Source organism: Hyperolius riggenbachi, chromosome 2 (genome assembly GCF_040937935.1).
Source record: "Hyperolius riggenbachi isolate aHypRig1 chromosome 2, aHypRig1.pri, whole genome shotgun sequence".
In the NCBI taxonomy this organism is placed as follows: domain Eukaryota; kingdom Metazoa; phylum Chordata; class Amphibia; order Anura; family Hyperoliidae; genus Hyperolius; species Hyperolius riggenbachi.
In genome coordinates this window covers 72,456,451-72,471,750 of record NC_090647.1, presented here as the reverse complement: position 1 = coordinate 72,471,750, position 15,300 = coordinate 72,456,451, and the positions used below count along the sequence as shown (strand labels likewise).

The 15,300-nt window shown below is 43.6% G+C and overlaps 1 protein-coding gene across 1 annotated transcript in view; it reads right to left on the bottom strand.

Annotated features, from left to right (window-relative positions):
• ARHGAP20 (Rho GTPase activating protein 20) overlaps positions 1–15,300 on the bottom strand; it is a 182,627-nt gene that overhangs the window by 108,514 nt on the left and 58,813 nt on the right. The window contains exon 3 of the mRNA XM_068266910.1: positions 3,878–4,048. Within this exon, the coding sequence (XP_068123011.1) occupies positions 3,878–4,048 (171 nt within the window). The remainder of the gene's footprint in view (positions 1–3,877; positions 4,049–15,300) is intronic.

Below are 15,300 nucleotides of genomic sequence, written 5' to 3'. Positions count from 1 at the left end.
CAGTATCACCTGTACTAATCAGAAAACTGACACACCCGATAACTCAATGTGCTGGCAAGGTAGCTTTCTCTACAGAGACAACAAAGGTAACAAAGTGTAAGGTTTGAAAAAATAATATAGATCCAAATGAGTAGACACCTTTAAAAAGAACCCAAGGTCAGACATAATGAGGCGGCCTCCTTATTTTCTTTTAAACAATACCAGCTGCTTGGCAGTCCCTCTAATCTTTCTGGTCAGTAATGTCTGAATCACACACCTGAAACAAGTATGCAGCTCATCTTGTCAGATTTTGTCAGAAACATCTGATCTGCATGCTTGTTCAGGGCCTATGGCTAAACATATTAGAGGCAGAGGATCAGCAAGACAGCCAGGCAACTGGTATTAGTTAAAAGGACATAAATATGTCAGCCTCCATATCCCTCTCAGTTTTAACCAAGATGACTGGACTATCACTTTAAATGAGCTTTCAGATACAGTTTTTGCATCTCCTGCTGCTTTATCAACAATGAGCAATTTGTTTTAGGCAGGGTTAAAAAAGACAAACTTTAAAAGAACATACAGATATTGATGAACTGATATAACTTGGTGGATACCTAATGAGCTTTTTCCATGGTACAAACTCTACTTCTACCCCATAATACTGGTGAAAATGGGGGAAATCAAGGCCCGTCTAACTGAAATTTTTTGTTTTGAGAATTATTATTTTGTAAATCACCATTTTTAATTTTTTATCATTTTGAAATTCATTTTGAGAATTTATAATTTTGTGAATTATCGTTTTGAAATGTATTGTCTTAGAAATGTTTGTATTTATGTTATTTGCAGCGGTGGGAGGGTGTGTTAGGTTTAGGCGTCAGAAAGGGGAGGTTTAAGGTTAGGGGTCAGGAAGGGGGTGTTAGGATTAGGCTCCACCAGGCGAGTCTTAGGGTTAGGCACCACCAAGGGGGGTTAGGCATCAGGAAGGGGGGGGGGGGGTTTAGTGTTAGGGGTAAGGAAGAGGGTCTTAGGTTTCGGCACTTCCGGGGGTGGGGTGGGCCTTAGGGTTAGGCACCATGGGGGGGGGAGGCTTTTAGGGTTAGGCACCGAAATGGGGGGTCTAGGAATTAGGCATTGGTAGAGAGAGGGTTCTGTGTGAAAGTAGGGTTAGGTTTAGTTGTAGTAAAATGTCGGTAATATTAACGAATGTTTTACTATCCTTTTTACGACTGTAAATATTTTTTCGTTTTCACTGTTATATAGACAATATTTTGCAATTTCGGCTTCCCCCTGCGCCCTTTTATTATTTTATTTTAGCATATTAATTATTCTAACTCAGATTAGAAAACAATAAAAAAACATTGTTATAGACGATATTTAAAAATTTCATCTTCATCCCGTATCCTTTTTTCCTGGCGCCCTTATTTAATGTATGCGATAATGGGATCTGACTTGTCTAAAAAGCACTCCGAGTTCTCAATGAAAATAAGTGATCGTTTCCTTATACTAGCACGGTTGTATAACGCCAGCATAGGAAAGATTGTATTGTTCGTGTTTCTTGATGGTTCCCATTAGAAAAGACAAGCTACACAAAACAACACATCCACTTCCTGAAAAACAAACGATCTGGATGTGCTATACTTACATAATAAGGGAAAGTTGTCTTGCCAGCATTGTATTCCCCCCCTCCCTGTCCCCCCATGTAATCACCGTGATGACCTAACGAGAGAGGACAACAATGATTGTCAAGGACACATTTTAATACATGCTTCCCTTTCAGATCCAAAAATACTGTAAGAAATGGAGCATTCACGCTACTGTGGAGCAGCAGGGCTGTAGAGAGCTGTCTGGTCCAGTTATGTCTGAGAATGACTAGATGCACAACGCATTATACGCTCCTCCGCTGGAGCAAAGTTACCCAGAGGCGCTACTTATAGCAAGCTGTCGTCTCTGCACCGCAGATTGTAATGCTGAAAACAAATAAAGCATGACTCCGCGTGGGGCCGTTGGACTGGGCATGGAAGCACAACATTTGTAATGTATCCTTTGTAAAAATGGTTTTGTCCTTCAAAGATATCAGCTGAAAAAGCTGACTTTCTCATCAGCTCTTGACTACTTTCTTGGGAATAAGACAGATGTGTTCACTTGCATGACGGACAGCTCCAGTGGAGAGAGAGACAGCAGCAGGAGATGATCGATGGGGGAGGAGCAAGAAGCCTGTTCCACACATGACTCGTAAACGCATCACACTGAAGCATAACAGTGTTCTTAGCAATATATCAAAGAAAATTGCCAGCAATTAAAAAGTGTTGATTTATTATATGCAGTATTTATTTTTAAACAATACTGGTAAATGTTAAAATAGCTATTCTCATGGAAATTAGGGGGCATGTAAGCACATAATTTACCGATCAGTTTAAGACCTGTCTATACCTGGACGTAAAGTCAATTTGTATGCATTTTGCAGTTTGTAGTGGAGTTCCTATTGCTGTTTTAGTGTCGTTCCTATTCAGGCTGTGTTATAGAAAAGAATAGCAGAAATAAAACACCAAATATTTTCTGGATATTTTCTTTTATGAGAGATGCCTATAAATCTACTTTTCACGGGTTGCTACATAATCACATACATCTTCCCCCTCCAAAAAAAATAAATCTTCCAAAGACTATCCTAACTTATGGAAGACAATTAAAGACTACTATTATTTATTAACCGCATGCTTACCGCTGAAATACTTAATGATTTATCTCACTTTATGCATTTACCTCATAATTTACCTCATGATTTACCTCATGTTTTACTTCATGTTTGGAAATGGAGAAAAATCTTTCAGATTTGCTAAAAAAAAAAAGAGGAAAATACCTCGACGTATTTTAACTACAAAAAATATCTACCTCACATAGCTACCAGAATTGAGGCCATTTTCTTCTAAAGGCCCCCAAAGCTACTTCTGGGTCAGCCAGGTCAGTGAGTAGTGCGCAGACGCTTCCAGGTGACGTGCGCCCTTGATCACTCACCTGAGACTAGGAGCGCTCTGCGCAAGCTCACTACATAGTCGTGACGGCACATGCACAAAGCACTCGCGGCCACGGGCATGTGGTCAAGGACGCACTATGCCAGGCAGCGCCTGCACACAGCTTACTGACCTGGCCGACCTGGAAGTAGCTTCAGGGGCATTTATAAGATAAAGAGGGACAAGATAAAGGAGGGGTGTGAAGGAGAACAGGGGGAGCAGTGGACTTGAGGACTGCTTGTAACATATGCCTGATCCCCCTGTTTTTAAAGTTGACCAGTGCTAAGGTATCCTTTAAGGAAACCTTATTTTTTAAGCAAACAGAAAGTAAACATAGGAGATCGTGAATTGCATGTGTAGTACTATAGATAGTGCCAAATAGACAGTTAGTAAAATAGAACAGTCTCATATTTTTATTTTCAGTTTATTAGCTGAATTGTTTAGACATGCAGCCATGACAGTCTGATGGCAGTCTGATGTAAAAGCTGCTTCTTTCAGCTGACAAACAGAAATAATGAATTTTCTTCAGAAGTAGCCCCGTGGTCACTACACGGGGAATATTCGCCAGTGAACAGTTCCTACCATTATTGGTCCCGGGCCATCTTGCAACACACGATCACACTCCCGTGGCTGGGGAGCATTCTATGCAAGGGTGATTATGGTCTTAACAAACTGCGGTATGTGTAGTTAGGACTGCACATGACAACGGCACAACGGAGGAGACAGGGAGGACTGCGAGGGAGCTAGCAGGCTACAGGGGCAAGAAGAAGCCTTGGGTAAGTATAGTTCCTTTTCCTTTGGCCATCTCAGGCACACTTTGAGGGTAAAAGTGGGTTAGTTTTGTAGAGCTTTGTAAAACAAATAGGGCAGCATGAAACTGTTGTACTTACTTGGATTTGGCAACAATGAGGATGTCTGTGAAGAGGAAGAGATGGCGGTCCTGGGTCTGTAGGCCGGTCTTCAGCTGGACATGGCTGTGTGTTATGAACGTCCGGCTGGGGCAGATGAACGCCTGGACAAGAGGGCATGACTCTGGACTGACTGGCGAGAAACAGCCATCCCTGTGTGCAAATATAAGAAAACTGCATCAAAGAACAGTAAAAATACACACTGAAAGAAGCAACATATCTAACTGTATTATAAAAAATGTAAAAGCTAATCTATTTCTGTCATATTAAAAAGTGGGTAGTTCTTGAAAGACAAATTTACTTATGCACGTAAGTTACTAACTACATAGCTGGAGCAGCAAGATAATACATAACCAAAGAGCAAAAACAGTCCCATTCACAGAGGCTGCTAAATCCTTCTTGTGGACTGTTTCTGGTCACATGACCAAACTGCAGCAGCTGTCCCACCTACAGAAGCTGCTAAATACTTTATGTGGACTGTTTCTGGTCACATGATCTTACTGCAGCAGCTGTCCCACCTACAGAAGCTGCTAAATACTTCATGTGGACTGTTTTTGGTCACATGATCAAACTGCAGCAGCTGTCCCACCTAGAAGCTGCTAAATACTTCATGTGGACTGTTTCTGGTCACATGTCCATACTGCAGCAGCTGTCCCACCTAGAAGCTGCTAAATACTTCATGTGGGCTGTTTCTGGTCACATGACCACACTGCAGCAACTGTCCCACCTACAGAAGTTGCTAAATACTTCATGTAGACTGTTTCTGGTCATATGGCCAAACTGCAGAAGTTTATTTTTCACTTGGGGAAAATAAAAAAGTGCAAAACTGCATATAGGGAAAAAAAGCCCTTTTGCTACTCATGTACTATCCTGTTGGCCCAGGGGCAGGCCCGGTCCGCCCATAATGCCAAGTGAGGCAACTTCCTTAGGCGGCAGAAGTCTGGGGACAGCAGGAAGCAGAAACAGGAAGTGAAAAGAGTGCCTGGCCAACCTATACTGGGGGCAGCTGTGCATAGCTAACCAATACTGGGGGCACCTATACCTGGCTACCTACCTATACTGAGGGTGTTTTTTGGGGGGGCTCACCGCAGCTATAATGTGCGGTGCAAATTGTCGGGTGTTGTGCAATTGTTCTAAAATCAGAGGTGGTGGGGGGCAGGGGGATATGCATTCTCACAAGTAGTTTGCCTCAAGAAGCAAAAAGTATACAACCGGCCAGCTGTAAACCTTAGCCTGCAGCATTAGGTGCCTGAGGAAAATACAAAGCAATGTTAATGTTGGCTTGAGTTGGTTAGCATGAAGCACTACTGTTAGGACCCTTTTCCACTTGAACTGGGGGCTCAGTGAGCAGTTACCAAGCAGCAGCAAGCAGTTAACAGGCAGCAGCAAGCAGTTGTGAGAGTTTGTCAGTCTTTTCACTGCCTATCAACTGCTCGTGGAAAAGGGAGTTCTATGCACAGAGGGAGATATTGCTTGCTTGGCAGTTGGAAAAAGCTGGTATTTCCCACAATGTAATTGGACAATTCAAAAAGAGTGCGTCCGCTACTCCCACATAAGCCTGCAGTGTGCTAGGGTTTGGATAACAATGCACAATAAAGAAAAAGAAAACCCTGTATAATAGCACCACTCAGGACAATGTTGGATAGTGTCAAAACATATAAATCTTTATTATCAAATCATTGTGTTTGTAAGATACTGCACTTCACAAATTATCCATGATTTAAAAACAATTAAAATTGGGAAACAGACCCATCCAAAAACTCTGCCTAATTACAATATATCCGCATTGCATAGTAAATACCTCCTAAATATAATGAAAAGTCAATCAACTCCTCAAAGGGCTCAATGCATGAGCCCTAATCGAAATGAACCCGGGTTCAGTATAAAGAACAGTGTTTAGATGAGATTACCTCAATATATCAATAGTGTTAATGTAACAATAAATTAAATAATAAATTATGCCACAAAATGTGCACAACACCTACAATTCCAATAATAATAAATAGATCAGTGATAGAGAGTAAAGGCAGGACCAGTGAATGTGAATTGGCAGCCTATAGTGAGAAAAGAAATAAATAGATACTTAGCCAGGTCAGTCATGGAGGAAGCAGGCAGAGCGGAGGCAGAGTGCGGCAAAGGATCCCCTCAAATGGACCCACTAGTTTCGCGGGAGTTACCCCGCTTTTTCAAGGTGGGAGGGAGACGCCGCAATGTAATGGGGTTCACAGAGAGCAAACTGTCAAGACCATGGTCATGACATCACAATATCAGCCACACAGATCCCCCTGATTATAGAGAAAAGGTAAAGATTTCTCATGGAAAGGGGGGGATCGGGTACTAATTGGGATGAAGTTCAGTCCTCTTTAAGGCGTCTTTTCCACAATGAGCTGAAGGCAGTAAATTCACCGCCCGTCAGCTGCTCCCGTTCACGAGCCGGGCGCACACTAGCACCTGGCATGAGTGGTGGACATGCTGCCCCCCCCCATGAAGTTGCATCGGAGAACAGTGGTTGCTGTCCTTTAGATGCGCCATGGTCTTTGGCAGCCTAGTATCACCGCTACGTGTCAAACGCGACGTTACCAAACACTGACAGTTTAGGCTCCCAGCCACAAGCGCTATTCGGCTGCAATTACATGCAGCCAAATAGCGCTTGTGGCTGGGAGCCTAAACTGCCCGGCAAGCGTGTTGTTCAATCTCCCGTGGAAAAGAAGCCTATGTGGAATGACTGAACTTCTTGTGAAGTCAGTGCTTCTTATAAATTTGCCTGGGCTTATGAGGTAATACTGTCCAGTCAATTATCCCTCTAGAGCCTACGCTGGAAAATATGAAATACAAATGTATAACTTTCTATTGGCCTCACTTCCCTGTTCTCCAGACAGTTTCATAACTCTGAAATGACTTTATGACTATTTTGATCACCTGCTCAGCCTCAGATTGCATAATTTGTCCATGTGTCCTCACATGAGGTGAAGAGGTGACTGTATGGCACAACAATCTCTAGCCACGCCCCTACACCCATGGCTATCCATGCATAAAACCTAGCTTACAGTATACATTGGGATATTCAATTGGCCCAGTAAAAGTCTAAATAAAATGTTTTGTAAGATAAAAACAAATGAAAAAACAACAACAAAGAAACAAAGAAACAAACAAACACTGTAGTATTTGTAAAACAAAAGAGGACACTAGCTGCCCATCAGTTGAGTGGTTGTTGCCTGCTCAGATCCTGTCAGTCTGGGAGAGAGTGACTGCTCTGTCAGCTAAAGATATGCTTCCTTGCTGTATGACAGCCTATCATGGTTGCTAAGGAGGAAACTAGGAGCTGTGAATTAGTGCAGGAGATATATGATTCTGTATTATTGATCATGGCCTCTTTTAAACCACCGACAATCTGAGTCCAGTGTTCCAAAATTTGAAGACCCTCCGACCGTCTGTGTGTGGTGAAAGGGAGGTATATGGAAGGCAAAGGGAGGTTACAGGTCTACTAAAGAGCAGAGAGAGGGTATAATTAACTGTATACTGCCACAGACGTCTATAAGCGTTTCTGTGTTTCCATACGCCACGCCAGAGGGGAAAAGGAGGGGACACAGGGGTCCAGGAGGGGACACAGGGTAAAATGAGGAGACATGGGCGGGACCAGGAGGTTACACAGGGGAACAAGAGGAAGGGGGGCACTGGGGCACTGGGGGGGGGGGGGGGGGCACTGTGGTAGGGGAATTTGGGGGAACAGGAGGGGGCATGGGGATACACAGGGGAAAAGGAGAGGACACATGGGGACATAAGGGGACACAGTGGGACACACAGGAGAACACACTGCGGACAGAAGGGGACACACAGGGGAAGCAAAGAAGGTATTATAAGGTGAAACAAACACCGCTCACCACCCCACCAGTTCAGCCAGGAGCAGGACCACGGGCAGCCAGGCCCCACAATACTTGTAGAAAAGAGGAAAGGTCCGCTCCACTGGCAACATTAAAAGTCCAATCTTTATTCAGAAATCAACATGCTGCACATACAAATGAGCTCACACGTACCGGAGCCACAATCGCTCCTTAGTCATAGCTCAGCAAAGCAAAGGAGGGCACAGGAGGCCAATGATTGGGGGAGAACATCTGCAAGACGCTCCTGGAATATGGACGCACCAGATTTAGTATTTACTTTTTTCCCTGTTTTTTGCCCTCTAAACCTAGGTACTTCTTATATTCTGGAGCGTCTTATATTCCCAAAAATTCAGTAATAAAATTGTCTATTTTTTTTTATTTTTTTTTACAATATCCATTTATAAATTATTTAGTCAGTATTTGCCCATTGTAGAATTTTGCCTCTACCTGATTTTCTATATAGAATGTATCACAGATGGCAGCATCTTTAGTGCTGACAGATCTCTGTGGAATGTTTGTTTACTGTGAATTCTGAAGACAGTAGAAAGGGCCCCATTCTCCCAGAATGCACTGGGGGGAGGATTCTGCATAATAACCAGCCTAGGCTAAGCCTCACTGGGAGGGTGGGGCTACATAGCTATGGGGAGTGTTGCTGATGCTGAGACCAGGATATTTAATGTAAATGTGAGTATCCAGAATAATTTACTGCATTCTGCTATTTGTCATTATGGTGTCAGCTCTGGCTGGAAAATATTCTATTTAAAGAGGAACTTCAGCCTAAACAAACATGCTGTCATTAAGTTACATTAGTTATGTTAATTAAAATAGATAGGTAATATAATCTCTTAGCCACACTGTTTTAAAAGAACAGGCAAATGTTTGATTTCATCAGGGCAGCCATCTTTTTGGTTGATAGGAGGTGACAGGGAGCATGAGACACAGTTCCAACTGTCCTGTGCCGTAAGCACCTGTCCCAGTTGCTAGGCAATGTGAATAACAACATAGGAAATCCCATCATGCTCTGCACAGCATCAGGGGAAAAAAAGCCCGGGCTTTTTTTCTTTGATGGGTGGAGCTTAGCTAAAAATGCAGCTAAAAATGATGCTTTGGTAAGAAAAACAAAGTTCTGATGCTGTGAAACTGTTAAAGAAACACCAAGCCTTTTTAGTTCTGCTGAGTAGATTTTTAGTCCGGAGGTTCACTTTAAGGGCTCTGCCTCTGATGCAGGAGGCCAGGGTTTGAATTCTGGTTGTTCCTAGGGCGAGACTCCCAAAGAGCCTGAGCCCACTGACGCACTTGTGTCCGCTTTTCAGTTACACATCAATGTTACATATGCTGAAATACGGACAGAAGCGGTCACGTGGGCTCAGGCCCTAACACTGCTACTGCCTATAGAGCGCGCCCTAGTGGCTAGAGCTTTGGCGCTTTGAGCCCGCCAGGTGAAAAACGCAATATAAATGTTCTGTGTCTTGTTACAGTTGCTCTTTATTAACTACAGTTCAAGCACAGTTGGCACTTGCATGAAGCTTTTAAAAAAAATTGCTGGCAGTCTAACAGTGACCACACATGTTACAATTTTTCTGTTTCGATTTTACCCCAATTAGATTAAAATGATAGATTTTGTGAGAAAATCGAGATACAATTTTTTATTTGAATGTCGATTGTCAATGTTTTTTATTACAATTGATCAGAAAGGTTGGAAAAATCAGATCAATTTTTTTCAGAAATTGAATTGTGTGTGGTGGGTTGTACGAAAGTCATTTGACCTTATTCATTTTAAGCTTACATTCAAGTATAAAGAAACTTTATTTGTCAAAGTGACACATTTGATAGAAAGTATTTATTTAATGGAATTGATGATGATTAAATTGTTGATTAAAATAAATGAGGGATAGATTAAAAAATTGTAATGTGTGTGGCCACACAAATGAAACACTTTGGTCCGGGTTAACATTAGCGTTTCGAGCCAAATGGATCCAATGAGTGGATCCGGTCTCCGCTTCACCGGATCCGGAAGGCTCTGTCCGCGGCCCGGTTCACATTAAAAATGGAAAGTAAAAACAGATCTGATCATTGATTGATCGAATCGGTTTTCACTCAATTTCGCCAGCAAATACATACCTAATAATCTGTAGCAGCCGGCGGTAGAGGCTTCCTCTTCTTCGGCTGTGACTACAAAGCGCATCATGTGACTAGTCACATGACGCATCACGTAGACACACGACACAGAAGAAGTCGGAAGCCTCTACTGCCGGCTGCTACTGAAGATTAGGTATGTATAAACCGTCCCTCACCCACCCACCCGGCCGCAGCACCCTCCCTCACCCTCCCGTTGCTCAGGTTCACTTCGGCCCATGCCCCCATCCCCCGTGGAACGGTCCGTTTCTTCACTAGTGTGAAGAAACGTTCTTTTTTCCATTGCCCCAATGCTGCAGCATTTTTTGTCCGGATCCGTTCCGTTGGGCAGAACGGTCCGGAAAAATAGAGCCTGCAGCAATTTTTAGATCCGGGGACTGGAACGTATCCGTACCAAGGGACTCTTGTGAATGGATCCATAGGTTAACATTGGATCCTTTAACATCTGTGCCGTTTGTACAGAATACGTTCTGGTTCCGATCCGTATAAATCTGTAAATTGAATTTAATTAAAAGTATTTCAGCATTTGAATGTGGACTTATTATGAATGCAGTGTCAATGCTCTCTAGTGACGAGTGTACTCTACAGACCAGATTCCATGCACTGCTTATTTTAGGACTCCCAGCTATGTCCGGAAGCCTGATATTCTATCCTAGGCATGATATTCCAGACGCTAAACGTGGAAACACGGGCGGGCAAGGTGTGAGCCACTGCGAGGGTCCAACTACAGCAGGGCAACATTTCCCAGCACTTATCCGAGATGTTTTCTGCGCATACCAGAGCGCGAGCAAATATAGACCAGTCTAATGAGATGACGTCATGTTATCGTTATGACTGGCTGTCTAACCATCCACATTAACATCTATGCAGACAATAAAACCACAGAATCATAAAAATAAATGTACGATGACACACACAATAATAAGCAAGTATGCACTGCGAGTGGATGACATGGAAGAGGAAGAACTATCGGCACTGCCTGGGGTGTGCGCCACAAATAACCAGATATGTACAACAAACAATGGATTAAACTGTAGGGAAACAACACATGACCTTGCCTAGAATTACTGTATACTAGATATTAGGGACTTTGATGTTATTATTGTTTATTTATTATACAGTAGCACTGACTTCATTACATAGTATATGGGCTTGATTCATTAAGAGGCACTGCTAAAGCGACGCAGCTTAAATTGAGCAGCGCGAGTTAAAATATCATGGTGCACGCTACGCACGGAAGTGCTGCGTTGCGTGCGCTGGTAACTTACGTGCTCTCTTTATAAATATCAGCCGCTTCTTTAATCCTGCCTTGAGCCCTGTCGGGTCCAGTGGCTTTCTAGGATGTGATCTCTGCATTTTGATTAGCCCTATAGGCTGCCTCTCAGTTGAAATTGGAAATCCAATACCATTGCCAAATGCGCCCCAACCACCACCTGCAACATGGATACCAACAGCGCTCAAATCTTGCGCACTTTCACGCCACAATCACCGCCTACAGTACGGCTGGCAAAAGCCTGCACACAGGCACACCACAGCCGCCGCCTGCAACACGCACGTCACTGCTAACAAAAGCTTGCAGATGCACCTGCGCGCACACACCGCAACTGCAGCCCACAATGTGAACCTCACCACCACCGAAAGCTTGCCACCAACAGTGCACACGTCACTAGATGCACCTGCGCGCACACACCGCAACTGCAGCCCACAATGTGAACCTCACCACCACCGAAAGCTTGCCACCAACAGTGCACACGTCACTAGATGCACTTGCGCGCACACACCGCAACTGCAGCCCACAATGTGAGCCCCACCACCGCCAAAAGCCTGCCACCAACAGTGCACACGTCACTAGATGCACCTGCGCGCACACACCACAACTGCAGTCTACAACGTAAACCCCACCACCGCCGAAAGCCTGCCACCCACAGTGCACACGTCACTAGATGCACCTGCACGCACACGCCACCACTGACACCTACAATGTGAACCTCACCACCGCCGGAAGCCTGCCACCCACAGTGCACACGTCACTAGATGCACCTGCGCGCACACACCGCAACTGCAGCCCACAATGTGAACTTCACCACCGCCGAAAGCTTGCCACCAACAGTGCACACGTCACCAGACGCACCTGCGCGCATGCACCACAACGTAAACCCCACCACCGCCGAAAGCCTGCCGTCATCAGATGCACCTGCACACACACACCACCACTGACGCCTACTATGCAAGCACCGGCCAAAGCCTGCGCGCACACACCGTATCCGCAGCCTACAATGTGAATGCCCCCACTGCTGAAATTCTGCTGCCCACAGCCCGCACGTCACCAGACGCACCTGCAAGCACACACCACAACTGACTCCTAGGGCTTGATTCACTACGACAAATAGCATGCCTTATCCAAGTTAACACGCCTTATCTGAGTTAACACACCTTATCAGAGATAACACACCTTATTAAAGTGAACACGCCTTATCAGAGTAGCATAGCGAGCACTGCGAACCCGCAGGGGCTCGAGGGCAGGACAAGTTAAGCTCTCATCATTGCCAATTAGCAGGCATAAGTTCGTTAAGCTACGATGATAAGGCGTGTTAACTTTGATAAGGCGGGTTACCTCTGATAAGGCGTTATAGGCTCGATTCAGTAAACGGTGCTAACCCAGTTAGCACGCCTAAAGGCTTTGGGCGTGCTAACTAGGGTGCTAAGTAGTTAGCACATGCAAACTACTTAGCACCATAGTTAGCACATGCAAACTTAGCACCGTAGTTAGCACATGCAAACTGCTTAGCATCGTAGTTAGGACATGCAAACTACTACTTAGCACCGTGCTAACTAGGGTGCTAAGCTCCATGGTTAGATACCCCTGGTCTTGCTAATTATGATCTTGTAAAAGATAGAATATTTGGAAATTTAAATTCAATCTGAGCTCTATATATTATGTGACGATCATTATATTATAGTTAACAATACCTCTCATCTTCCACAGTGATAATTGATGCTGAAGCTACTGTTGGAAAAGTTAGGAGGCGCACTACACTGCATAATCTGTCATATGTTCCTTTTCTTTGTTGAATAAACACTGATTTTTTTTTAAAAAACTAGGGTGCTAAATAGTTTACATGTGCTAACTATGGTGCTAAGTAGTTTATATGTGCTAACTACGGTGCTAAGTAGTTTGCATGTGCTAACTTCTTAGCACGTTCAAAGCATGTTAGCACATCCAAAGTGGCTTTTTACTGGCGTGCTAACACTTAGCACCCTTTTCTGAATCAAGCCCTATCTCTGATAAAGCGTGTTAACTCGGATAAGGCATGCTATTTGTGAATCAAGCCCCTACAATGGGAGCACCGCTTAAAGCCTATGTGTGCACACTGCAACTGCAGCCTACAACGCTAATGCCATTGCCAACGAAAGCCTGCGTGTGGCAGGTGTGTACCTGTTCTGTCTCTAAAGGTACATACACACGTCGGATTTTTCCAAACGACTGTTTGTTTGGACGTCAAATCAAGCGTGTGTACAAACGGTCAATCAGCTGATAAGACTGGATTTCACCGATCCGCCAAGACGTCCAAACGACCGGTAGTTTGGAAAAATCCAACGTGTGAACGCACCTTAACCACACATCAGCAATTGTCTATATTTGTACTGCTGGATACCCAGCGCTACGTAAGATGTTGGCGCTGTATAACTAAAAAAAATAATAATAATAGGAAAAAAGTAATTTATAGTGCATTTTACTGAAACAGGTTTATTTTTTATCTGCATTTGTAAACATGTATTTTAAAACTATTTGCTATAGTGGTCCTTTAGAGGATAAATACAAATGCTTATTTTTTGCAATATTCATTCATATATTATTTAATCAGTGTTTGCCCATTGTAAAATCTTTCCTCTCGCTGATTTACATTCTAAAATGTATTACTGGTGGTGAACTCTTTAGCCCTGCCAGGTGATCTGTACGGAATGTTCTATGCACAGAGGGAGATACGGCTTGCTTGGCAGTTGGAAAAAGCCGTTATTTCCCACAATCAAATGAGGTTTAGGACCTTGGTCATGACATCACACTGTGGGAGGGGTTTCACCACAATATCAGTCACACAGACCTCCCTGATGATCTGAGAAAAGGTAAAGATTTCTCATGGGAAAGGGTGTGTCAGCCTCTGATTGGGATGAAGTTCAATCCTGGGTTAAAGTTCCTCTTTAACATACAGACTTCTTCCTTTGGTAAAGAGAACATCCCCAGAATCCCTTTCTGCGAAGCTTGTTGCACAGAAATGTGAGTAAACTCTTAGCACCCCCTCCTCTTTCCTTTGGCTCACTGAGACCAGCTTGGAGATGTGACAAATCTACATGGGATAAACAGATGTATTTTTTTTTCTATTTTCGCACACCTTGGATTGCTCAAGTCATTTTAGCGATGTGACACACCCATCTTGCATTACCCAGTAGGGAGAAACCACAATCATTTCCTCTAGTATAAAGATAAATGAAATTGGCAATCATCTGCATTCATGTTTGTTAAAATCCTCCTTGTGTGTACAGCTAGTGAATCTTTTTTTTCTGAGTAAAGAATAGTTTTTAATGTTCATTTACTTAAAACCAGGGGCGTAGAAATAGGGGTTGCAGAGGTTGCAACTGCATCGGGGCCCCGAAGGGCCCTCCCTCAACTACAGTATTAGCTCTCTATTGGTCCTGTGCTCATAATAATCAGTTCTATAGATACTTTGAATAGTGGTAATCATTAACAAACTGTTTACCATCCCCTTCCTGCACCTCTGACACTGTAGTTGCCATTGGCAGATTTTGGTGCACCGTATCAATTGTTATGTATAGAGTGCTTGGTGGGCCCCATTGTAAAATTTGCATCGGGGCTCACAGCTCCTTAGCTACGCCACTGCTTAAAATACTTATTTCATTTACTTAAAAAAAAATATACTAATGTACATTAGAATTAGTTAACATTCATGATAGAATATATATGACATTTAAACCCCACACCCATAGGTGAACGTAGCATACGATACTGAACTTCTGATAAGTGTAGTTAAAATGTTTGAAATTAGGCTCTGATGTGTACTTGCATTATTTTATGTGAACTTGGTTTTAGATTAGTGCAATACGGCACATCTACACTAAAGGTACATACACACATGTAATCACTGTCAGTCCAAACAACCGACAATGGCTTTGTCCAATGATCATCCGAGCAATTAGTGTGTTTGTACATCGGCCGCCCGATGTCACTTAAAGAAGTACTGCAGGGGGGTAGGGGAAAAATGAGTTGAACTTACCCGGGGCTTCTAATAGTCCCCTGCAGATGTCCTGTGGCCGTGCAGCCACTCGCCGATGCTCTGGTCCCTGCGTCACTCCCGGAATTTGCGACATTAA